Source organism: Strix aluco, chromosome 12 (genome assembly GCF_031877795.1).
Source record: "Strix aluco isolate bStrAlu1 chromosome 12, bStrAlu1.hap1, whole genome shotgun sequence".
NCBI lineage: Eukaryota > Metazoa > Chordata > Aves > Strigiformes > Strigidae > Strix > Strix aluco.
In genome coordinates, this window is record NC_133942.1 from 14,725,778 (window position 1) to 14,750,745 (window position 24,968).

At 47.5% G+C, this 24,968-nt stretch overlaps 1 protein-coding gene across 1 annotated transcript in view; it reads right to left on the bottom strand.

The window, feature by feature from the left end:
- Positions 1 to 635: 635 nt before the first annotated feature.
- Positions 636 to 24,968, bottom strand: part of LRRK1 (leucine rich repeat kinase 1) — an 80,309-nt gene continuing 55,976 nt past the window's right edge. The window contains exons 21-33 of the mRNA XM_074837603.1: positions 24,087 to 24,250; positions 22,705 to 22,844; positions 20,921 to 21,170; positions 19,310 to 19,476; positions 18,004 to 18,201; positions 17,060 to 17,337; positions 16,690 to 16,884; positions 15,710 to 15,861; positions 13,992 to 14,109; positions 12,529 to 12,645; positions 6,617 to 7,452; positions 5,925 to 6,026; positions 636 to 4,022 (exon numbers count right to left, since the gene is read on the bottom strand). Coding sequence (XP_074693704.1) covers positions 3,845 to 4,022; positions 5,925 to 6,026; positions 6,617 to 7,452; positions 12,529 to 12,645; positions 13,992 to 14,109; positions 15,710 to 15,861; positions 16,690 to 16,884; positions 17,060 to 17,337; positions 18,004 to 18,201; positions 19,310 to 19,476; positions 20,921 to 21,170; positions 22,705 to 22,844; positions 24,087 to 24,250 — 2,895 coding nt within the window. The 3' untranslated portion in view covers positions 636 to 3,844. The remainder of the gene's footprint in view (positions 4,023 to 5,924; positions 6,027 to 6,616; positions 7,453 to 12,528; positions 12,646 to 13,991; positions 14,110 to 15,709; positions 15,862 to 16,689; positions 16,885 to 17,059; positions 17,338 to 18,003; positions 18,202 to 19,309; positions 19,477 to 20,920; positions 21,171 to 22,704; positions 22,845 to 24,086; positions 24,251 to 24,968) is intronic.

Sequence of the window (24,968 nt, forward strand, 5' to 3'; positions counted from 1 at the left end):
ACGCAGGGCACCTATTTTCTGCCAAGGTTATTTTACCTGGCCAGGACTGGAGAAACTTTTAATACTGTTAACTTGCCCTTTCTGTGGCTTTTTTCACAGGAATGCCTGGATTAACTGTAGGGCTGTGCCTGGTGATGACACCACAAGGTGTAATCCCATCAGCTGGGTCCTCGAGGACCAGGGTGCTGGGCTGCTCCGTGAGCTGTCACAGGTGTTTGGGCCCAATCCTGCACCCCACTGCCCAGGACAGTGTGAGCAATGGGGCAAAGAACCGGCCCTTCTTTCATTTTCTAGCAGAATTAGCTTTAATGCTGCCCCATTTTTCTGCACACAGAGGAGACGGTTGGTTTCGGGCAGCCCCAGGCTGGCGGGGCCAGTGGGCCCGCAGCGCTGGGGGATTGTGCTGAGTCCCCAGAATGCCCCGAGCGAGCACCAGGATGTGGAGCCTTGGAGATGGAGATGGTGTCCACATCACACACACACACCCCCCCACACACACCCACCTCCAAAACATCCAGGCTGTGCCCTGAGCCCCACCAGGACCCGGGTATGGGGCACGGCAGTTGTTCTCCATCACAGGACCTGACCCTGCATCCCACTCACTGCCCCAATAACAGCCAAGAGACAGCCAGAACCGCTGTCCAGATATAGCAATTATTTTTATTTCTTTTAAAGCAGGTAAAGGACAGCCCAGCACGTCAGGGAAGAACACCGGGGCGCAGCGTGCGGCTCCCTGCTCGCAGGAGGCAGCTGGGTGTGGGGTCGAAGCCAGGGGCTTTGGGCAGCCGTGGCTGAGCGGGGGCTCCAGCACTGATGGCTCAATTAATCCCGGTGGTGGCGGGTCCTGTGTGTCTCTGCTTCCTCAGCGAGTAATTAACGGCCCTGGCACCCGCCGTCCTCCCGCTGCCGGTGCGGGGAGTTAATCTCATCTGAGAGCATCCGTTTCCCTCCCAGTGCCAAGCCCTTTCAGTGTGCTCCCGCTGCTCCCAGAGGGGCTGGGGGGGACCTGACGTTGACAAAATAAAACTGAGCTGGTTTCTCGTCTCTCCTCCAGCAGCTGAAGGAATAAACCCCCTCCAGGCCCCTGCTCGGGCTTATTGTTAGAAGCTGAACTAAAATACAGGCCCGCGCTATAGGCAGCAATCCCGGGCCAAGCAGCAGTAACAGGGACTTACCACCAGTGCCGGGGGCTGAGGCAGCCCCTTGTTTCTGAGTTTTCAGGGCTTTTCCTGCCTTTGGCCTTGACCCCATCCCTCTCCCCAGGGATGGAGGCTGCCCCTCACCCGGCCCTGCAGTCAGTGCGGCCGGAACGAGCATTGAAATCTCACTTAAACGGTTTGAGCCGGTCATTTGTTTTTTGGTTTTTTTTAATTTTAATTCCTGTTTATTTTTACTCCTGGGATTTGTTCCCGCAGCACGTGTGTTGCTCACTTAATGGAGCCTTGTGCTAACGAGGTTTCAGGTTTGCTGAAAGCAGGGGTTGGGGGGGGATTTTGTCCTGATTCCAGGGTAGCAACATTCAGGCTCTCAGCCTCTTTAAGGAACCGACCCACTGTGTTCCCAGGGGTTTTGGGACACCCTCGCTCCCATCCCTGTGGCAGGGACCTCCCCTGCCCCCCGTGCAGCGACATTTGCTTCTTTCCCACCGTCCCGACCCAGCTGGAGAAGGTGGCAGCAGGTTTTTGGCGCAGGGACGTTTCGGTGTGCTGGGGGAGGAGGGTGTGCGTGACGGCTGCGCGCAAGAACGGCCCTGGAGCGCGCGGCGGCGAGCAGAACAAAGCCCCTTTTGTGGTGGGGCCTCGGCCGGTGCCCACCGAAGGTTTGGGAGAAGCTCCAGCTGACCCTGTGGGTGCTGGGGAGCCCGTGGGGGGGCACGACCCCACGCCGGCGTTGGAGGCACTTTGGGGCTGCTGGCGAGGGAGGATAAGTGCGTGCTGAGGCTCTCGCAGATACTGTTTTCTCAAAGAAAACCTGCAAGGCTGAAGGAAAGTACCAACCGTTTTATAGCCCGTTGGGGCTTCAAGCATCACAGAGCAGTACATGCGTGTTTACACGCGGGTCTGGCACCCGGAAAACGCGACCGTGAGGTGGTTAAAGCCCAGCTCAGGTGAGAGGTGTGTGTGGCCAGCGCAGGCCTGGGAGGTGGGTGACACGGTTTCAGGGAAAATGCAGTTAATTAGCCCTGACACAGACACAGCTATTTCACAGCTAAACTGGGGTCAGGATGAGCTCTCGGGCAGCTCTGACAATGCCTGTCAATGCACAGCGGCAGCAACGGGCTGAGCCATCTCCTCCCTGCCTGTGAGACAGCAGGTGGGAGAGCTTGTCCTGGCGAGGGAGAGCAAAGCTGCTGCCGCAGGAGCCGCAGGGGGACAGAGACAGGTAAGGGGCAGGAGACAGACTGTACTTGTACACCCGACTCAGGCTGTGCTCACCAGGACACACCTTTCAATCAGGCGCTGCAAACCCTGAACACTCCGCAGCTGATGCAGGCGTGGGTTGCCAATAAAAAGTGCCACCAACGCAGTGTCGTTGTGGGGAGAAATTGGTTTACTTTAAGATACGCTTTGTTTCTGAAGAAGGATATTTTAGCAGCCTGCAACAGAAATGTGAACCAGAGGGTTAACCTGCCCATTCGGCCTTGGCCAGCCTTGCCGATGCTCACACAAGTTTCTTGGGATAGAAAAAAAAAAAAAAAAAAAAAAAAGGTCCAAAATTCAAACTGTACACCTTTTTACAGGGTGCTTAGCCAGGCTCACTTTTTACACTGCTGTACATGCTTGGGATAACTAAGTGCAATTGTATTCAGAGCCAATACATCATCCCAGGCCACTAATGAAGATAAAATAAATGCTGTGGTGAGTGGAAGCTGCACAGATACACAGGCAAATTAAGCTTATTGTGTTCCCGATACTCCAGAGTGCATTTACCAAGAGGAGTGGAGAAAAGACAGTTTATAAACCTTCCCAGTCACAGGGCTCCCTTCCTTACACCAGGAAGTATCTGTCAAACCAAATGGCTTTGCTTTGTATCATCAGCTCTACTTACAATTGACTTTGCAACCGTGCAATTAAATAGCTCGCTCGCTTACCGAGATTGTGCAGTATTCTTGGCAGATTATTTTAGCTCTCTCACAGTAACACTGTACCACAATAGCTTTTAGGAACCAGAAACGCAGTGGCCAGCCAAAGCTTATCGCTGGTTCTTACACCCGGATGTCTCTACAACAGGGGCTACACCTGAAGTAGCCTCTAACAGCCCTGCAGGGATGTGGGTGGCAGCCCCAGGGCTTCGGGCAGATGCGTTTCCCCCGGAGCAGGGTGAAGGATCCCGCAGCCAGCCGCACCGCCGGCCAGCAGGCAGTGGGGACTGGAACGTGCTGAGGCTCCCAGGACAGAGCCCGCCGAGGTTAACGGAGCTCTCCTGGCTGACAAAACACACTATAAAAGCAGCAGCAGCAGCCAGGGCATGCTGAAGGTGAGGAAGGAATTCAAAACGAGGAAGAAGAAACTGGAAATAAGAGGCATGAGAACTGCAGCCACCTCCACCTTCTGCTCTCGACTAGTGCAGGGGAGCGTGTGACAGAGCAAGAGTGCGGAGAGACGGCCCCAGCCCCCGGGCTCGTCCCTGCCCTGCTCACACCGGGTTCTACAATCCCCGAAAGCCCTGCCGGGGCTCCAGCCACGGGAACCCCGCAGTGCTCCTTAGCAGCAAACCAGACGCACGCTCCCCCCACGCACCCCCCGTCCCCTCCCTCTCCGGGGCTGTGTCTCGGAGTCCAGGCGCGCTCAGAGCAGGACGCTTCCGTCTCTCGTCGAGCCTCAGGTTCCCAGCGCCACAACCACTACCTTCTTTTTCGCATGCAGGTTTCAAGCCTTCCCAGCTCTTCGTAGGCCTGGTAGAAAACGTCAAAGTCTCTGGCGCTCCAGCCCCTCCAGACAGCCAGGCACCACTCCATGTTTTCGTTCTCAAAGCAGCACACAACTGTGTCCTTTGCTATGAGAGCAGCATCTACCAGCACCCTGGGAAAGGCAGAACAGAGCAGAGAAGGGCATTACAGCGGGGACCAGCTCTGCTAGCACCGCACACCGCCGCCCAGCTGGGAGGCACTGACTCACAAGTTTTCCTTTCCAGCTACCGAATCTCTTTTTATAAGCTGCAAATCCTTGAGAAAGGAGAACGTAACAAAGAGAGGGATCAGAAATGGTGTCACAGCAAAAGCAAGCGGCTCAGTGACATGGGAAAAGATTTTTTAAAGGGATTCAGGTGCCTAAACGTGAAGGTGGGTGTTTAAGTCTGCCACGACATTTTGAAGTTGCTGTTAATCTCCCGATTTGCTAAAGCACAGACTCTTTTGCCTGCTGCCAGCTGGGCATTTTCAAAACAGCTCCATCGTGCCACCGCTAACAGGCTGCCGAGAGCTTCTGCAGCCTGAAGTACGGCGTGGAAGCGGGATGGAGCCCAGCTCTGCCAGCTCAGGGCACGAGCCCCTTGTCCCGGGCAGCAGGCAGGGCTACGGCAACAGCCCTGGGGTCCGCAAGGTTCGTGCAGGAGTCATCCTGCATGACAGTGTCACAGTGCCTGTGCTTCCCTTCGTGGTCTCCAAGCATGTTACCTGATCAAAGAACAGTGGCTGAAGCTGGCCCTGCAGATACCCCAGAGGGAGGTGGCCAGGCAGAAGGTGACACTTTTGTCCTTGCAGGGTTCAAGGGAGAGAGTCCAGCCCTTGTTGGGCTTTTCTACCACTGATAGCAGATGGGGGAAGGCTGGCCCCAAACCACTTCCCCAGAAAGGCCCCGAGACAGGGAGCACTGGCAGCAAGCGCTGTCCTTGGCAGCTGGTTTTTATCACAAACTGCCCCTAAGAAGCCATTTCCCTCCTCTGCTCTGCACTTGGAGGAGTCAGGCACTATCAGTTGGTCTTTATCCTGCTGGTAAAACAGGGCGAGTCAACAGCCACCATGCCTGACCCAGCCAAGGCTGACAGACAGCAACGTAGGACAAGTCTGGGATGGCCCTGTCACTTCACCTTAACTCCACATGTAATCTGGGTAAAGCCAAATTAGCCTAAGAGTACCTGTGAAGAATGAAGAGAATACTCTACCCCCAACTAACTGATAAAGACACTTAGATAGCAAGTGGAGGGAATGGCAAGAACACTTTGATCTCTTCTTGTGTTTGCCCAGTGGTAATAAATGATCATTTATAATCCTTAGGGCTCCTTAACCTCCATTTGTTTGGACATAAATAGTACAATCCCAGACCGGTATTTAAGTGATCAGCAGGAACACCCCCATCTCTCTAGCAGCTCTTTATTTACTTGGACTCTCGTTTGCTGTATGAAACGTTTTAAATTAATGTATATAACTGCTCTCCCCTGTGCTCCAGGAGCCTTGCCCCGGCCCGTCACTGCCGACAGCACAAAGGTGCTCATTTAGAGCCAGAACGTCAACCTGACCCACGTGAATGCAGCCACAGACAAGCACCGCACTCTGCATAAATACACCTCTTGTTCTTAACGCAGGGCCTGAGTCTGCCAAGCTCCAGCGAGCTTCTGCCAGGTGCCCCCAGAGCACCAGGAGTCAGCACCAGGCAGGATCAGACCGACGTTTATCGCATTGTGCAAGCCAGTGCTGCCTGTCTCATTACAGGGGTAGTTGGTCTCTGTGGCTTTTGGAGACCAGACCGTGGTGGCAGTGCCTTCCCCTCCCCGTCTGTCACGCTCTAAGACCACGCACATGCTGCGATGGGCGACCAGCAGACACATCTCCTCCGGCTGTGACTTTCTCAGATGCTCCTGGAAGCCAAGAGGAAGCTCCTGGAAGCCAAGAGGAAGCTCCCAAAAGCCCCCACAGCCTGCAGAACCACCCAGTCCCCTTCTGCCCGCAGAAACTGGTGTGATGGGCACTGCCCAGTCAGCCTCACCCGTAGGGAGCCAGTTCCCCAGCCTTCAGCACAGCAATCACTCTGCCCCGCTGGGTGCCGGATTCCTTCTCCAGTCCAATAACGATGATGTCCCCTCCTCTCCTAGAAGAGAAACGAGGGAGATGTCACAGGTACTCAGCAATGGGGACTAATGACAGCTGAGAAGGACCCATGCTGGATATCCATCCCCTCTGCTGCAATCCCTCCTGCAGTTACACGACCCTTTGCAGGGAATGGGGCACTGCAATGCCACCAAGGGGCATCCTGAAGCCACCACAGTGAGAGCCCCCATGACAGGCAAAATCAGATTCCCGGTGGTTTCCACCAGCTCAACAGGAGGCAACAGGACTTGCCAGGGTTGCATCTGAGCAAGGAAGCTGCCTGCTGTTCTTTGTTTCCTCAGTAGCTGGGGAAACAGGGCTTTGAGTCTTACCACCCACCTTCTCATTCTGCTGAAATCAATCTGGCAAGATCTTAGATGTAGCCATTCTGCTCAACACAAGATATCTTTAAAAAGGGGTAGAAAATTGACGTACCATTGTACTGGGAGCAAAATTTCTTAATGGTAATTTGACTTTCTGGCCAGGTGAATCATACTGGGAATGCAAAAGCTCCTCAATTAGCCTGAGCTAATCTCATGTTCAGCCCAGGAGGGATTCTAATGAAGTTGCTTTGATAAATGACCCACTTACCTGGGGATCCATATGAGGTCTTTTACTGGAAGAATCTTGACAGCTTGGAGATGCTGCGTGTTGTCACCCACAGGCACAGCATCATGATCCAGGGAAGGCTTCAGCTCATGAAATTTGTCAGGCTCCTCAAAATCTGCAGAGAGTGGTGCACTGGAAGAGCTCATGGGCGAGCTGGGTAGGCTGGAGGGGCACCGGGTTACCCTGTTAGGAGGCGAGGAGGAGTAGGAAGACACAGAGCAATAATCTGTGAGCGAGTCCTGGTGGTTTAGTATCTGGGTGCCAACCTCTGGGCTGTAGATAATGCTCATGTCCGCCAGCGGGTTACTCTCCATCGCTTTGTGGTTTAGAGGTGCTGTAGCTGGGATGGCTGCCGAAGGCTGCTGGATTGTAAACATGTCTCTGAGGGGGCTGCAGTCTCCGCAGAAGTAGCGCGCGCAGAGCTGGTAGGTGGTAACGTGATACATCACCAGGAAGTTGCTTTTATCGTCCAGACACCACACCACCTCCTCCCCGTGACACTCGGAGTTGCAGGCAATGGATGTGATCACCGACGGCGGGCTGAAGGGCTCCAGCCTCCTGCTGATCTCCATCGTGGCGCAGTCTATGATGAGGATGCCGGGGCCGTTGCTGTACCAGACCTCCGCTCCGCTGTTCGTGATCTCCATGGCCTTCACGGGGTACGGATTCTGCCGGGGGTCGTCATCAGAAATGTTGAATTTGGACCTGTTTGCTGTGTGGGAGCACAGGTAGGAGCAGCTGTCCCCTGGGATACCCTGGGACACTGAAAACACCGCTACAAGTCCATCCGACAAGCCGGCCAGCACCACATATGAGTTCTGCAAGAAAGACAGCAGATTCGCTATTCAGATTCCTTACTTCTCTGCAATACAAAAGCTTTCTATCCCAGAGGCTCTGGCTGCCTTTTACAATCCTGCAAGTACACTAGTAACTTACCCCAAATCACTCAGCGATAACAGCAACATAAAAAGAAGTCATTACATAGAAGCTGCTGCAGAGGCATACTCCTCTCACCCAGTATTACCTCTCTCTTTATTGGCAAGGGAGGACAGACAGACCTGGCAGCCTGCCTCGAAGGTTAACAAATTCAAGCTGGAGTATGTTCAGAGACAGCCATCATGATCCTAGGAATCCAGCTGTAGAAACCCGGCTCATTTCCAAAAAGGAGTAAAGCTATTGCTATCAGTATAGGTAGGAGAGGAATGGAAGAAATGAAGTAAAAACGGAAAGAGGGAGACAATCCTCTCGCCAGCAAGAGCATACAGTGATCACTCTGCATACGATGTCTGCTCCTTTGACAGAACTGCTCCTCCCAAGGACGTGCTCTGGGTCTGGGATCCCTGGCAGCTCACAGACATCCCAGCGAAGGGCACAGAAGCAGCAGCAGTTCAGCAAAGTGGCTGCCAAGTGCCATGAACAATTCTGCAGGTAGTTAAAAACCTGCCCCTAAAGGTACAGATGTGTTGGCTGCGGGAGCAGCGGCTGGCGTCAAGCTCTGCGGCACTGCTGCGATGGATACTGTCACGGCCCGTGGACAGGAGCTGGTGAGGCCATGGCTCGCCGGGTCTCCGACCCCTCCAGCTCATCACAGCAGTAGAAAATGCTGTTAAAAAGACTGGGGAATGGATCTCTTGGGAACAAAACTCCCCATGACCTTGGGTCTGTACCAGAAACTCCCCCATCTGTGAAGCAGATAAAACAATACCTACCTCAAAGGCCTATTTCCTCTCCATGGAGCAATAAATTCTAAAAAAAGACCCTTTGCCCAGGGCTTTCTTGCTGTTGTTACAATCTGGCCGGACTAAGCAAAGCAAAATGAACAGAACCAGACAGAGCACTGCCAGCTGAACCGACACAACCTCATCCCTCCGCAGTCCGGGCACGGCGGAAAGCCCTGCCTCCTGGTGTGCCTGGGACGCCAGCGACGCTGTCAGCCTCCGTGAGATGGGATGGGGATGCGGTGCCACCCCTTGCTGCTCATAAATTAAGGGAAAGCCTGTGCCCTTCCAGGGATCGTGGCTGTGCCAGGCCTAGAAGACAGCTCCCAGGCTGCTGAAGTCCATAGAGGCCAAAATCAGTATCTTGAATAGCTCTGATATATCAAGGGGCAGATAGCGTAGGGGTAAGCATTAGTTTAATCGATAGCACTGTTTGCAAGGCTCATTAAGAGTCTTGGACAAAAAGACACCATCTGCATACAAAGTATGAGTAAAACCCATGAGTGTGCTGAGCCCATATGACTAATCCAAACCACGGCACAATTTTACTGTAATGGGAAAAACTAGGGAAGCAAGTGGAAAGTTGTGAAATGGGACTTGGACTTTAACTCAGTCCAGTCCCAATTCTCTAACCACTAATTAAAAGAAACCCAAATGGTCTGAAGTGTTCAGTGCCATGTCCCAACTGCCATGTGGATCTGGTGCAAAGGCTCCTGGATAGGGGTTTGCCAGGGAGTTGCATCAGTAGGTTGGAAGATGGCACGATGCTTTGCACAAGCTGGGTTTTGGGTTACTTCTTCTTTGGAAAGGAGTTCAATTATTTAAAACAGAACAAAACAAAGCAGAACAACCCACATTGCTCTGGTGAAAATGGTCCAACTTCTTCAGTCCAAAGGACTCTGCACAATAGGTATTTCTTACTAAAAATGGAAAATTTAAATTGAAATGGGAACATCTGAAGTTAACTGTAATGTGGGTATGTCAACCTGAACTGCTCCTAGCATGACACAGGACACTATTAAAGTCTTCAGAGATCTCTATAATTTTGTCTCATTTGATTTGAAAATGCTGAATTATCCAAGCACACAAAAAAATTTTCATAAAAAAATACTTTGATTTCTTTGATTAGTGTCATTTACTGCAGAACAGAATCCAGATTCCCTTTTGGGTTCCATAGGCCAAATTTCCCCAGCACTGAGCAATCGGCACCATAACCAGGCAGAGCTGCGTCAGTGATCCCCACCCAGCTTTACCAGCAATACTGACTCTGCCAAATTCTAGCCTGTCTGGAGTAGCACAATGGTGGAAGCAAATCTGGAAGATATTTTATACTTTGGGGCACTTATTACTCACTACCTTGGCTATCGGGACCTGTTTCTACCCAGCCGGTTGTTATCTGTTTAAGAAATGAGGAGTAGGAACTCACATGCTGAGAAATGCCCTCAACCTGCCATTCCTCGCCTGACCGAGACGAGGGAGTGACCCATTTCACAGAAGAGCACAGCAAAGGCCACCCACCCACAGATGCCACCGACTCACCAGACTTTATTAGGTGCTGGTGCAGCCAGGCAGCCAGGCAAAACTCTCCAAATCAGGGTATTACAACAGTGACCAAAGGCAGGCAGGGCAGCAGCCTCCAGAAACCTTAAGTAACTTTCTCAGAATTCATTTTCAACATTTGGGCTCCACAAAGAGCCAACAAAAACACACAGCAACAAAACTGCATTTGAAGTCTCCGTCCTGCCAGAAGTCCCGCTGTGCCAGGGAGGAAGGCCTCTGAGCAGGGCTGTGACGGTATGTGATGTGCAGGAGATGAGCTGGCTCCAGACGTCCTGTCCTCGCAGCTAAGGACAGCACAAGGCTCGGAGCCGCCAGGATGGCTGCTGCGAGCAGGTTAAAAAAAAAATAAAATACAGCCCCCGACACCACAGCCTCGGTCACCTCCTCCTCTCTTCCCCGCAGGGTCTGGCACTGCTGGCACTGAACGCCGCGGCAGGCTGCAGCCTTTAAATGCAGCTTTTGTTTTCATGTGTTCCAGGTTTTTGCAAGAGGCCAGAGGCTTGCACCCATTCAGATTTCTCTCTCCCTCAACATCTCTTTGTAAGAATGCTGCAAACCAATTTAGAAAGCATCTTGTTTTGCTCTTTTTAACCTGTTTGTTTGCTTATTTGGTTTTTTTCCGAAGGAAAATTTACTGAAAATTGTATTGTTTGCCAAAAACAATGATACTGGTGACAGAAAGCATGCAACAAAAAAGCTTAAATTGTACAAGACTTTTCCTTGGCGGGTGAGTTTTGGATTCTGGGCCCCTCTCTGCTGCTTTTAAATTTCCATGATGCTTCCTTTGGATGAGAAACCAAGTTTTGGAAACTATTTCTTTTGGATCAGTCTTCCCAAGGCAGTCGTAAAGAATTCCCCTTCCCAGCAACATCCCTCGGCAATTCGCTGACTGCAAGTTACCTCACATCTCATCAGTTAAAGGCTTTCTTCCCAGGGAAATGCGAGCAATTCTCTTCTCCACTGGACAATAATGACTGTGTGATAACTCTGATACAGCTCCCTGTGCCGTACAGTGAGTCTGACAAGTGCAAGCTTTCCACTTAGCTTTGTTGGAAGAACTGGCTGTTTCGAAAAATGGTTTAGCTTCTTGCCAACCTGGTCTGCACATCCCTATGGCTGCTGCTCTGGCTATTTCACTGCCAAACTCATTCATAGAAAGGAGAGAGGAAAAAGTAAGTCCAATAAACTAAGAAGGAGTGCGCCGAAGAGATGTGGATTTCTGGAAGGTTGGGTAGGGGCGGGGGAGGAAGGGAGGTGTCTAGACTCAATATTACTATTGTAGGGCCTGGCATTATTTATGACATTTTCTAGGCAAGCCACAAACTGAAAATAGAAACCAGGAGACATAAAGCCACTCGTAACCCCTAAGGAATGGCTTTGCAAGCTGTATGACAGTGGAAAAGCTGAAAGTGAAAGACTCGTTCGACTGTCCTGGACAAAACCTCAGGCAGCATGAAAAAGAAATTTGCCCTACGCATCAGAAATGAAACTCCACGGAGGAGAAACGCTGCAGGTCTGGGAGCCAAAGAAAGCCGACAGATGCAGCCTCCCGGCGGGTGAGTTTTACTCCTGTGCCAACTTTAGCTCTATGCCCTACTTCAGTCCTACTTACACCATGTTTGGAAGTGCAGCAGTACACCTTACACTAACCATCTGCCTCGGATTCAGTTTGCAGCGATGCAGCAGTCTGAGCAAACGAGCCAGAAATGGACAATAACGCAGAGTGGTATAAAACAGCTCCACTGTCGCTCTGAGAGCTGCTCCATATTGAGCTTTTAGACACATACCAGTCTGCTGGCATTTGCAAAAACTACACAGCTACCCATAATGTTGGAACATAATTACATGTTTTTACTTGAGGTGGCTGTAAGCAAACCGGAGGTAATTTAGCCCGAAAACAGTTTTTATACATCTCCCAAGACTTGCCCGCAATAGGCATTCATGGTCAGATTTCTCTTGCCAGTAACTGGATGCTAGCAATTCCAGAACTAGACAGATAGTATGTAAATTTTGTTATTACCCATAAGAGTAATTAATCATATTACCCATAAGAGTATTACCCGTAAGAGCTGTATCACCTGTAAGAGCTGTATTATCTAAGTGTTCTCATTCAACACCAAAAAAGAAGTGTGGCTGAGCCTAGATAATATTAAAGATGATTGTGCACAAATGACAGCATGCACACACACCAGGAAAAGGGTGGGTACAAGAGCTAGGATACACTCAAGTCCCGCATTAGCAGTTAACAAATCTCTATTCTAGTTACTGTTTCATGTCCTCTCTCCTTTGCTTGATCAGCCTAAACCTTGTCTTCCAGTGATGTAGAAACACAGCTGGAAAACTTCCTTGCAGAGGAATTTGATCTATTTTGACTATTTTCCCAGCAGGCCTGGAAGTGCCAGCTTTGGCCTCCTGACTCAGGTTCTTACCCCAACCTCCGTCTTCTGACAGAGGCACAAAGACCTGGAAACCTTCTCCTCACACTGCCAAAATGTTCCTGGGCATTGCAAAGTCCTTCAACACTAGGTAGTGACAAACCACACAAATTGCCAGCTTGGCCCAGCAGCAGATGGCTTAGTCTCACTAAAGCCCCTTTTCCTTTAGGTTCCTCCTTACCTTTTTGACAACAGGGATTACTAGAAAGCAGCTCACAGTAGCAGGAGTGTCTAAACCCTTCTGTGGAGTCTTTAGAGGACACATGCCCTGCAACCCGTACACAGAAATCTTCTGGTCCTGTGAAAGAGCACATCAAATTCTATAAATTTCAATCATCTTTCATGCTTTTCCTACTTTGACACCTGAACAAGATCAAATTGGTTCCAAAAACAATTTTTACTTTTTTTTTTTTTTCCCCAATATCCAAAGCCTGGATTTCTCTTTGTTTTCCCTGGAGAGCATTTGCCCTGTCTCTGGGTAGAAAGCATGTACAGCCTTCCCCAGAATGAGCTGTGGGCAATATATGCACTATCCAAAAGCCACCAAAATCACCACTGCAGGTGTTTTATCACCACATATAAAAGTAGCATTTGACAACCCTGACTGCACAAATCCCAAATGTGCCAGGACAATTGAAACATGTTTTATGTTATTTTGCATTAATCTGTCAATTCAAGGAAAGCTAGTATTACATTGTATGTGGAGTTATTCCTGCTCTACACTGCATAAATCTACTAACCTGACATAGAGCACCCAGTTTCAGGAATAGCAACACATTTCATTTCGATCAAAAAGCTGGAAATACAATGCTTTCAGATTTTTTAATTTTAATTTTTCTATACTCCTTGTTATGAAAAAAATTGGAGCATTTGAACTTTACCTCTGTTCTGGAACAGAAAAAGTCAAATATCTACTTTTCTTATGGGGAGAAAAAGATCTATATTCTCACTCAGTTACAGCATCCATACTAGGGTGGTGTGAATTAACCAACACAAATTATTTATTCAGCAAGTGGGGCCTTTTTTCCCCACTCTGAAACACTGAACTTCAGGAACATTTCAATTTGTTTCAGCTATTTTTTGTTTGTTTTGTGTCAAATGATTGCATCAGAACCGGCTGCCAGTTAACACAGCCCTTTCTGATGGGAGGACAGGGGCTCTGAGGGACAAATCAGCCATGCTCTCTCACTCTTATTTTTTTAGCTACAGTTTTCCACAGCGAACACAAATCTTGGGTACCCATTTCCCACCAACTTTCAAATCCCTTGGGCCTCTTTCAAAACCCCACCCTTAAATGCATGGTTTCTTTCACTGCTTCCTTTATCGCTTACAGATAAGGACATTTCCCAGATGAAACTCTGGGTACAGATAGGCTACAGTCTGGAAAGTTTCGGCTCGGAAAGCCGAGGTTCCCACGATTGCTTTGAACACCAGGAGGCACGATTTTGATCTAGGTATCAGCTAAGTAACAGGCAGAAACAATACACCCAGAGACAGCAGATGCAAAGTCACGCTGCTCATCTGAGACCTCCATTGTCTCAAACACTCTTAGCTTTACTAATTTAATAGGCTCTTTCTCTTCACTTGTGTCCCTTCTAACGAGGCCCCCCTTGAGCGGGGCGCTGAAGTGCAGACAACGCTCACCTCTGTGGCAGCCCAAAGGGCATTCTGAAATTTTAGTTGGCAGCATAGCTTCATCCCCGGGCAGCTCATCCTCTCCACTTCTATGACTCCTTTCTCTGGATTCACCACCGTGTAGTTTCTGAAAGGAGCAAATAACAATTTTCTACAGCCAACATTCAGCCTGCACACTGCTACAGGACAGTACTCTGCACTTTTGGCCAAGCCATAACACGACTGTCCAGATGTGGACGATGCTGCGAGGCTCTCCACCCCTCCAAATGGTCTTCATAAAGGAAAAGAAATGCAGATGTGCCACAGTTCTTCCTCAGGGGGCAGATACACAATGGCTTCTGTGAAGATTTAAACTCAGCTATCTGACTTTGTGTGGAAACGGATTAGGAGAACTTACATGGTCTGTTACTATAATTCAGCTGTGAGACAAATAGCTCCAGCTGAATAGCAGTAATTAATAGCTGGGAGGTCTTAGCCCATCCTGCCCATCAGGTTCTCAAGAGAATATGTGCTCGTTCTCCAAGTTCACTGTCTCAGTATTATCTGGCTTAATTACTTATTCTAGTACATAAACAGAAGAGCACGACTCTTCCAAATAAAAGCAAAGATCTGTAACCTGATAAAATAATTTATAAATATGACTAATTAATATTTCTGTAACTAAAAGGATTTTGTTTGTTTGGGGGTTGGAAAGTTGATTGGGTTTGCATGTTTGAACAATAACTGGATATTCAAAACCACATCTGCGAGCCCCAGATGTTTTACCAACTGTGGCACAAGCAATTACACATCCTGAAATCTGTCACATATAAGTAATTTGTTACTCAGCAGTCCAGCAAGTGGATTGTCCAGTCAGGAAGCAGATTCACTGAGACATATTGCTGTGAATATTTGGACAACGTCCATGTATTCAAAATACATCTGTGAGTCCCATGTGTTTCACCAGTTTTAGCAGGAACAGTTATACTGTCTGCACTGAACGACTGACCAGGCACCACAAATAGCAAAGCAAACTGTTCATGAACAAATTACGTATCTTTCCCATTAGGTTAATGGTTACAAATAATGAACACATTAATATAAAATTCATATCACTTTGTGGATGTTTCCAAATAAGACTGGGGCTATAAAAATCAGTAACATCCATAAAAATAAACCTAACTAGCCACGGGTCACATGTGGCTGAGCAAAATACCATCATCTCAGTCACAATTTAATAACATTTAAAGCACATGCCTATTCAGTATAGTACACATTTTACTGGCAGTATACACTTGGATGCACACACAGCTTCAGGCATGTGGTTAACTCTCAATGACTTCAATAGGATTTAAGCATGTGCTTAATTGCTTTGCAGAACCGAGATGGAACTGCAGTCTCAATTAGGAAAGGTTTAGTGTTAAATGGCCTCATTAGGAAAGGCAGAACACGTCTGTTCTCATGTGCAAATGCTTCATCCTGTGTGTATGAATCATTACACTGCCCTAATCTTCTCCTCATATTAACTGAAGCAGAGTTAAGCTCATTAAATATCCTTTATAAAGCAACCACTGTTCCCAATTAAAAGAGTTTGGGAAAACAGAGTTCACTGTATCCTTGGCATTCACCCAAATTCACTTTCACCTTCTTTACCTCCCTCCCAGAGGCATAAGTGAAGACACTGAAGGATTTTTATGTAAAAAGAAAAAAGAACAAAAGAAAGAAATTACTAATATGAGCCGTCTCACCTGGTGTCTTCCTTCCCATCCCAGAACACCACAGTGTACTCCTGTCCTTGGGAGCAGAAGAAGGAAGACTGCTTCCCACAGGATAGCAGGTACATAAATGTTGCAAAGGTAGGATCTTTCATCTGTCCTACCACAGAAATGGCCAGTGGACGCTGTGAGGAGAGAAAAAGAGAAAGACATATGTCACATAAGACAGCTGGAGGTTCAGATGAAATAAAAGAATCATAATAATCATTATTTATTAAAGCTAGAGAGCCAAGAACTAAGCCTTCTTTAATAAATGCTTCTGCCGCTTTCTCAAATATCCACCAAATTCTCCTTATAAATCCCACCTCGTTGGTTTTTAGCATTCTCCGTATCCAAGATGCTGAAGCCAAACCTCTTCTGTACTTCCATGATTTGGTCTGTGATTTTCTTACGCATTTTATTGATGAGTTTCTTCAGGTTTATGAATTTTGGAAGCTGACCCACTGTCATGACAGTGTGTAGCTGTTAGTGAGTCAAACTGACTTTTGTTTGAAGGACAGCAGCTCTGAAACACCAACTTGTAATTAATGAAAAACATAACGCAGCATAATCCTTTTCTCATTCTTTGAATACTTTTCTTCCTCATACCGCCTTCTATAATCTCAGGGTTTTTGAAGTCTTTGTAGTTACACTCCCAGCATGTTACTGTAGCTGTTTCTAGAAATTATGGGTAACGTCTTGCCCTGGTGAAATCAATAGCTTAACTGCCATTGACGTCAAGTGACCTTCATGTCACTGCAGATGTCTAAGGCCAGCAATCTGCCATCATTTCATTCATAAAACTCTCATTTAAGTCAATAGAAGTTCTGGGCCATCTCAGTAGGAGGGGTAAATGGGCAACCGAGCTGTTCTGCTGTACTGAGAGCAAGCTCAGTTGTCCAGCATGAAGAGGGCTGCCAGATCCCCTGTAGCTACAAGGTCAGAAAACATTAGTCACGAGGGTTGTCTTGTACCTTTTCTGGCTTAGTGTCCCAACACTCCATCATGAGTGCCTGCATCCTATATAGCTGCACCTCTTCTGGCTGCCCAAGAACAGGACGGATCCCTTTAGACAGCTTCTTCGCAATCTGGAGCTGGTGTTGTCCTAGCACAGGCCGCTGACCAGACAGCAGCTCATACAGGACCATCCCATATGAGAACATGTCGACCTAGAGGCACAAACAGAGAAAAAATAGGACAAACCTCCCTTGGCAGGTGAAGAAAAGAGCAAGGAAGGCCACAGCAGGAAAGCTAGTGCTGCACACCGTGCATGTGTAAGGGAATTCAGCCCCATGCATGAAGCCAGCCACGCACCCCTGTCACGCAGGGATACACCACAGTTACCTTCTCATCGTAGACTATTCGAGGCCTGATCTCCGGAGCCTGGTAGCCTGGTGTGCCTTCCACGCCAAGCGCGCCTTCGTGGAACGACTGCCGGGAGATTCCGTAGTCAGAGAGTTTGATATTGATGTGCTCTTTGATGTCCAGGGACCACACCAAAATATTGTCCGACTTCAGGTCGCAGAAGATGATGTTCTTCTTATGCAGGTAGGCAAGGCCTGTTACAATCTGATATGCTATTTTGTGTGTCAGCATGTGTCCCAGCGGCACAAAGGAAGACCCTGGCACAAAGGAACAGCCGGTCTTCAGTTCTTCTAATTCCAATAACATCTTTTTTTGGGTCTCTTTCTCTTTTAAACTCCAGAGCAATAACTAACAACCTTTTAAAACATCACCCAATGCCACGATTTGAAATGACACTGTTCGTGTTACTACACATGTCTGACGGTTCTATTAAGATTCTTTTTTTAAACCCTTTCACTTCTAGACCACTAAATCTTCTGGTGAAAATTAGTGTTTGACTGAAAGTTGACACAAAACCAAGGTGCCAAGAGGGTCAGATGGCCTCAACCTATCTAGGAATTAGTGTCATTCATTTGACAGTGACAGAAATACAGATAATTATGAGAGAATGTAGAGTGCCAGACACCCATCTGCAGGGGAAAGAACACAGCGTTACCCATGCAGCACTGAAGTGAGATGCACTTCTTATTAATTTGCAGAGAAATTGAAAATCCAGGCTTCCAAAGTAGTTTTTAAAATCCTGAGCATCAATTTTTACTAGGTTCCCAAAGGCACAGTTTAAGAGCAATTCCATCCCCCCACCTCCCCTAGTCTGGAAAAAAATCCCCTTCAGTAAATGAAGCAGTGATTTAAACATTGTTGACCATTTGTCACTATCATGACTCAGAGAATGAGTTCTCCCAGGAGGGTCACCCTGTTTTTACCTTTGGAGTTTTCAGACAATACAGTGGTGAGGCTGCCCAGAGGGGCCAGCTCTAGGGCAAAGCAGAGAGGATGGATGCTGATGCCAATGAGGGAGACAATGCAGGGGTGTTGCAGCGAGTGGAGCATGCTGGCCTCCTGGCGAAACTCGGAGAAGTTCTTCATGGCGTCCATGGCTCTCAGGTGTTTCAGCATAGTATCTGGCAAGACACACAAACCCCTTCTCACTCTCCAGCTGAGAAACCAAGTCAGAAACTCTATGGAAGGTGCTAATCACCAAGCAAATGCTGCAGGAGGAAGGCAAGTTGTGGGGTTATGTCAACAGCAAGGCTTTAAGTTGCATCCTCATATATGCACAACCCACTAACAGACACTGGCTATAAGTGGGATATATATGGCTGCCTCAGGAAGAAAGTGCTCCCTCGGTTCTTCAACACCAACCTCGAGTGTGTCTGGCACACACTGTTCTCATATATCACTTGCATGATTTTGGAAAACTCATGCTGTGCTTTTTAAAGCAGGGACTCTCTGGGCGTGGATCTCACATTGCAGACCCTTTGGTGGAAGGAGTCTTCCCTACTCTTTCCCAGCTGCCCTGCCAGAAGAGAGACCCTTCACAGGACTTGACTTTCTGCCACGGGACACCACAGGCTGCTCAGGTAGGTCTGGTCTTTCCAAAGGTTATTTGTCACTGGGACAGCAGCTAGCCTCCTCCACAGCTCTGAATCCTTCCCTGACAAAAATGAGGGAAGTGAGGCACTTCCCCCCTTTCCTTTGCCCATGGACTGAGGCTCTGCTGGAAATCTGGGCTCAACAGACAGCACAGGCAGTAGGAGAGCCTGTCCCTGCCTGGAGGAGCTGGTGGGCTGAGAAGGATTTCCAGTTTGCTTTCTGTAGCTGCTGGCACAGATGGAGTAAAAGGCTTATTCAAAGGTGGAGACCCCCAAGTCCTTAGTGCAAACCCATGCAAATCCACACTTCTCATTGCTAGATAGCTTGGGAACTGGAGATGAAATCTTGCCTCCCACCCCAGTCAGGGCTCTGCCTTGGCACCCAATAAGTCCACCCACTGACCTGCAGGAGAGAAGCTTCCTGCAGTGCCAATGACCTTCACTGCTACAAGTGCTTTTGTGAAGGACACTAAGATGTATTCTCCTCCTCCATGGAAACACATCAATTTTGCTATATATTTCAAAGCTGTATTTAAACAGGTGCTGCCAGCACTTCGGAGAGCGAAGGTTCTTTGGTCTTAGCTTGGGATCACAGACTGCAAGAGCCGATTCCTGACACTGATGCTGTGTACTGTACCTGCAGCTGAAGTGGGAGAACCTTTGCATTTTTTAATCTGAAATCTCTTCACAGCCACTGGTTTTCCTTGGTATCGTGCCCGATATATAACGGTCCCACTTCCACCCTGGCCAAGAACGTTGTTTTCATTTTCACTGCATTCCAGTTTGCTATTTTCCAGGAACAGTCTGCCAAAAAGAGATTGAGGCTTTTTAATTTAAAGTTTCAAAGACACCGTAAATTCACATTTTTAATGTGATTTACATTTTCACAAATCCCTAACAGGTTCTTGTCTTATCTACTGAGAGGACAGGATCACTTAAACTGCCTTGGTCATCTCAATGTACTCTATGCTGGCTCGTGTTGTACAACAGATTTCTCCCAGGAAAAGTAACTTGGGCAAATAAGCAAAAAGGGCTTTTTACTGCAGCAATTTATCCTGCAAGAATCAAATAGATCTGGAAATCACATAAGCTCCTTTTCCAAGCAGATGACATAGGTACAGATATTTGCACCATTTATCTGTATTAATGATTTTGTTGCTTCATTTACCTCCTGTTCCACTCCTCTCCGCTGAGGCAGGACAGGATGCTTGTGAACAGCCCCACACTCTGAAAGCTGATTATTCAAATCAGCTTACTGTTCCCAGGCTGCAATTCATCATTTCCCCACTCTTCCAGAGACTACTTTTACAGCTGTTCACACTTCAAACATCTCCACTCGCCTTGCACCCGTCAAATAAATCTCTAGGAGATAGCACTGCAAGGAGGGCTGTCGTGATGTGCCGATGGGGTGTTTGCCCAGTAAAATGACCCCAAGAAAGGAACAGGGGCCAGTGGGAGCACAGAAAGCTCCAACAGCAGCCAGCAGGACACGGCTTGGTCTAGAGGTCTCACGGCTCTGCATCGGGCACAGAAAGGTCTGAGAGAGTGTGAACCAAAACAGACATTGGTCTCCTGTCCTGCCTGCTGTCAGGAGGTCTCTTGCTCTGCACACTAAGTAATAAGGGGTATAAGACTGAACCCATCTGGGAAAGCAGTTAAGCAGCTTAAAGATTTGGGAGTGCTGCTATGGGTAGGGAAGAGCTGTTTCAGCTGTTCAAGACTGCCACACTACTCCAACACATCCAACAGCCCTCAGCCAAGCAGGAGCCTCAATAAAATGTGAATTCTCTAGTGGTGTCTATATAAATTCACTCACCTACAGGCTCTTCAAAACTAAAGGTGATTTCAGTGCCAATCTTGTGACGCAGCAGCACTTCCTTTTGGTTTTGCCATATTAAAATCTCTTTTCTGGGATCCCAGAAAGACTCCAACTACAGAAAGTTCTGGCCAGAGTACTGGGCAATGCAGGACAGCTGCAGCTTTAAAAAGGCACTTTCACATTGCACCACGGTGATCTCAAAGGACCCCCGAAGTGATGACTTGGGTCAGCACACAGCGATTGTCTAAGCAAGTGTGGCTGATCACCAGGAGTGCAGTTTAGGATGAACTGCCAGAGCAGGGATTGAGAGCAGATGAAATTGTTTCCTGTGGTCAGTATGTTCCTCTAGCAGAGATGACTTAGGGAAAAAATCCAACTGAATTACATAGGTACACTGAAACTTAACCAAAGACTATCAAATAACATTACCTGGCAGGAAAATCAGTCATGAAAAGCTCTGGGACCAGCTCTTGGAGAGAAACAGGGACGTCAGGGTGGTTAGGACATGTGATGTAGTCCAGCTCAATGGCAGTCAGAACACAGTCCTCCATGTTAAAGTACTGCACGTCCTCAGCCTTCTCACCACACTCATTCTCCTCTGGTTTGGAAGCTGCACAGATGTGGCAGGGCACATACTGCTCCATCAGCAACGTGCCATCACTCTCAGTGGCTGTGAGTGCTTCAAAGCAAGCAAGCAAAAAGAGAACACACAAACTGAGAAAGAACAACAGCTCCTAGTGCATTCATACATCTACAGTCACTACCTGCATCCACTGGCTGAAAATAGTCACACTCATGAAAGCAGCAGTTTATTGCAGTGTATTGACTGGAACAAGAAAATAGCTTTTTGTAAAGTATACCCAGCTAGCAGGGACAGTACTGAGGAGGCAGGACTGTTGACATAACAGCTACTCTGCTTTGGTCACAGGTTAACGCACAGGCTTGCGAAGAAAATATATACAGGACCAGTAGAAATTAGAGGTGTGTGAATAAAGCATCAGAGAGAACCTCCAACTTGCTGGGTGTCTCTGTGTGAACTGCATACAGGGATCACTGCGTATGCTGAAAAGCATGACTGTGCAGCAGAAGGATGGCAGCTGTGAGGCTGCCCAGGAACCCCAGCCACGTCTGCTTCGCACACTGCGAGCTGCCAGATGGCTTCAGGCAGAGAGCGGGCATGGGAACGGGAATGGGAGTGGACTGGGAGGCATGGCACGCTGCATGCTTCATGTGCAGGCTAGGAGTAAGCACTCTCTTGCAGCACCCAAGATAAAAACACGGTCACTGTGCTACCTCACAGGCAAGGTTTTCAGCCCCTCCGGGGGAAATGTGGATCCTACCAAGCCTAAACCTTTGGGAGGTTCACACCTCTCCTGCTGACTACAGAGGGATTTTGCGGTGACAGGCTCCATTAAATGCCTACAATTAGGCAGAGTGAAATACAGGCCTAGCCTTTGAAGTTATGACTCTTCTCAAGCTTCAGTTATTAACGTTATCATTATTTTAATCCAAAGGCAAATAAAATCTTCTTTTATCTTCATAACATGCAGAACATGAATATGTGAGAGTGCACAACTGTTTCCTCCAGAGAGCCTCCAATTAAGAGATTTTGGCACTGCTTTCTAGACCAGTGTGGGATGACAAAGAACAGTTCAGATTTTGTTTTGGTTTTAAACAAAGTGTATTGGGGTTGCAAACAGCCCGCTGGGTAACAGCAGGATCTGTGCTGATCAGAGGAAAAACAACTGCTGGAATCAAGGAAGTTACCTTGGCACAGAGTCCTTGGTATCATATTCACTCATGCCTCTCACATCATAAATTATAGGGTGTTAGAAATGGTGGGCAAATGCTGATCCCAGCTGATGTCAAAACAAGTTCTGCCATCGAGGGACAGTGCCAAGTAGTTTGGGCCAAATCCTGTCCCTTCTATGAGCACTGGAAGAGTCTCCTGAACTCCTACAGAAGCAGGTCCTGTTCGAACTGTAATGTTTCACCTGTGCTTGCGGTGCCTGACAGACTGAAACACACACCGTCTGGACCAAGGTGTGCTGGCAAATAGTCTTGATCTGTCTGCAGGTTATCAGCTCTTCTCAAGCTTGTCAGAGCCTGAGGGGTCTTCAATTAACACACAATATTGCCTGGAGAGCTCTGTCAAAGAACCTTCTGTTAAAAAGACATTAATACTGCACAGAAAATGACAGTAGCTCTCTTACCAGGAAACCACTGGTCTATCAAAGAGTTGACGTGATCTGTGATGAATGCCATTGCTGAAAAGTCTCTCACTTCTGACTGGCAAATGATTTTAATTCCACCACTTTTTTTCTTTTTCCAGTTCACATCAGAAGACTCAACACTGTGTAAGAAAGCCAAAAGACAGCCACATGAAGCTTTTGTGAAGTATCAGTGTCAACAACTTCTTTCTCGCAGGAAAGATGAGTTACATAATAACAGTAGTTCATAAGTAATCAAAATAAAAAGCAATCTAGCTTTGAGGATGATTTTCAATTGTCTGTTCTGCAAATGACTTTCAGGAGAGAATTTTTGCACAGAAATGCTGGTTGCTCACTATGGGTAAATGCTACAGAAGGTCAGACCCAGAGAAAACTCTGGTCTAACTGAACTGAGTATGATGGAGAGTTTTGACAAACATGCCCCATACAGCGTGATGGAGGGCTTGGAGTTTTAAAAATCGGTAAAAAAACTCCAGTGGCCTATTTCAAAAAATTGTTTGGAAGAGTTTATGGACGTAGTAATTTTTGTGCAATTCCCACCAAAAAAAAAAAAATCTTTAATACAAAGAGTTGAGTTCTGTAACTCCCTGAAGTACATGGGGAGATAAGAGTATGACCACCACCACGGTCCAGAATTAAGGATTCCAGCCTGTGATTTGTAATGCCTGAGTCCAAGACTCTACTCAGCCGCAGACTGCCTAGGTGAACTCAGGACAGTCACTGTCTCCAACCGTGCAGCAGCACCAATGGTTCCTCCCTATCTTGCCAGGGACTGGAAGAGCTAATGCATCTGCAGATATTACAAAGATGAAAGTCTTTGAGGCTTTGAGAGCTACCTGCTCTCTGCATTTGTGAAAGAATAACGGACAGCAGGTTTTCTCCACGCTTGCAGTGAGCAGACACTCTGCCTTGGCCAGCTGAAACCAGTTGTCCATAGACCTTGTTGCACGCAGTCTGATAGCGCAGAAGCACCACCACTGATCTGGATTACTGCCACACAGTGGTGAAGTTTTAGGATTCAGTGAAAGTCACTGACCTAAGGAAATCTTTGCATGGGACAATGCATGATTTTATGCTGGCAAAGAGTTTTGCTCTGAATATTGCTTTCTGTTTTCAGGCCTCTTTAAATTTGTGGCTGCAATAACACAGAAGGGTGATATATTCAAAACTGCCAAACAATCAGTTGTTCATCATTTTTGTCACCAGTTGTTACCAGATGAGTTACGTCTATTAGAGGAGCCTCCTCTTCTACTGATGAGCGAGCATATAGCATGAGTCAGGCCCATTCATCTCCATTCAGATGATGCCTTTCACACACTCTATTAGTCCCCTGTCACGCATGCTGCATTATGAACACAAATTACCTAAGATAGCCTCCATCAAAGGTAACGAACAGACCTTCCTGCCAGTAAACAGTGTGAGTCCTTTTGACTCGGAACGTGCTGCAGCGGTTCCTTTGGGTGCCTGTGAAGCTGTAGATGGTCACCTTTTTGTTTCTCGTCTTGGTGTTCTTCTTGTTTTCAAAAAGCTGAAACAAGCAGAAAAGCATGAAAATCATTAAATTATGGAAATTTCTCATAAGGCTGTTATTTTAATCAAGCAGTAAGGTGACTTCTTTTTTTGGTTTTCACAGGTGCTGTCATACCTTTTCCATTAAAGAGTGACTTGTGCTCATAAAAAAAAAATTGCCATGGAATGAAAATACAGGAGTAAAAGTTGGTTTTGCAGCAATGGAAATATTTTTCATGCCACTCAAAAAGGAACAATTTCGCATCAGTGAACAAAGTTAATTCTATAACTGTGACATTTGTTATATGAATTCTGCATTTGCAAAAGTTTTATAAACCTGAAGAAAAGCTGAAAGTTCTAGTGAATGATTAAGTTTGCCCTCAATGTAGAGAGTTAACTTTTCCACCTGTTTCAGTGGGAGGAAGATGGCTTTTCTCCAAGACACTTCAGACCAGCACTTAGAGCAAAATGTATTTCTGTTTTAAAACCAAAGACTTAATCTGAAGAACTCCACTATACTCATTGCTCAAGCGCTTATATGTCTGCAGACAGGTCTGACGCCTGGGATCCTTTCCACTCACTTCAGTGAGGACTGGATAAGGTCCCTAGCAAAGGTGCTCTAGGGTTATGTAGTGCCCATGAGAATGTAAGCAAGGGGTTGCCAAGACAGCCCGTTACAACAGGTAAAGTTATTACACAATTTGAGATGCCTGGAACACAGAGGACCTTCCAAAACA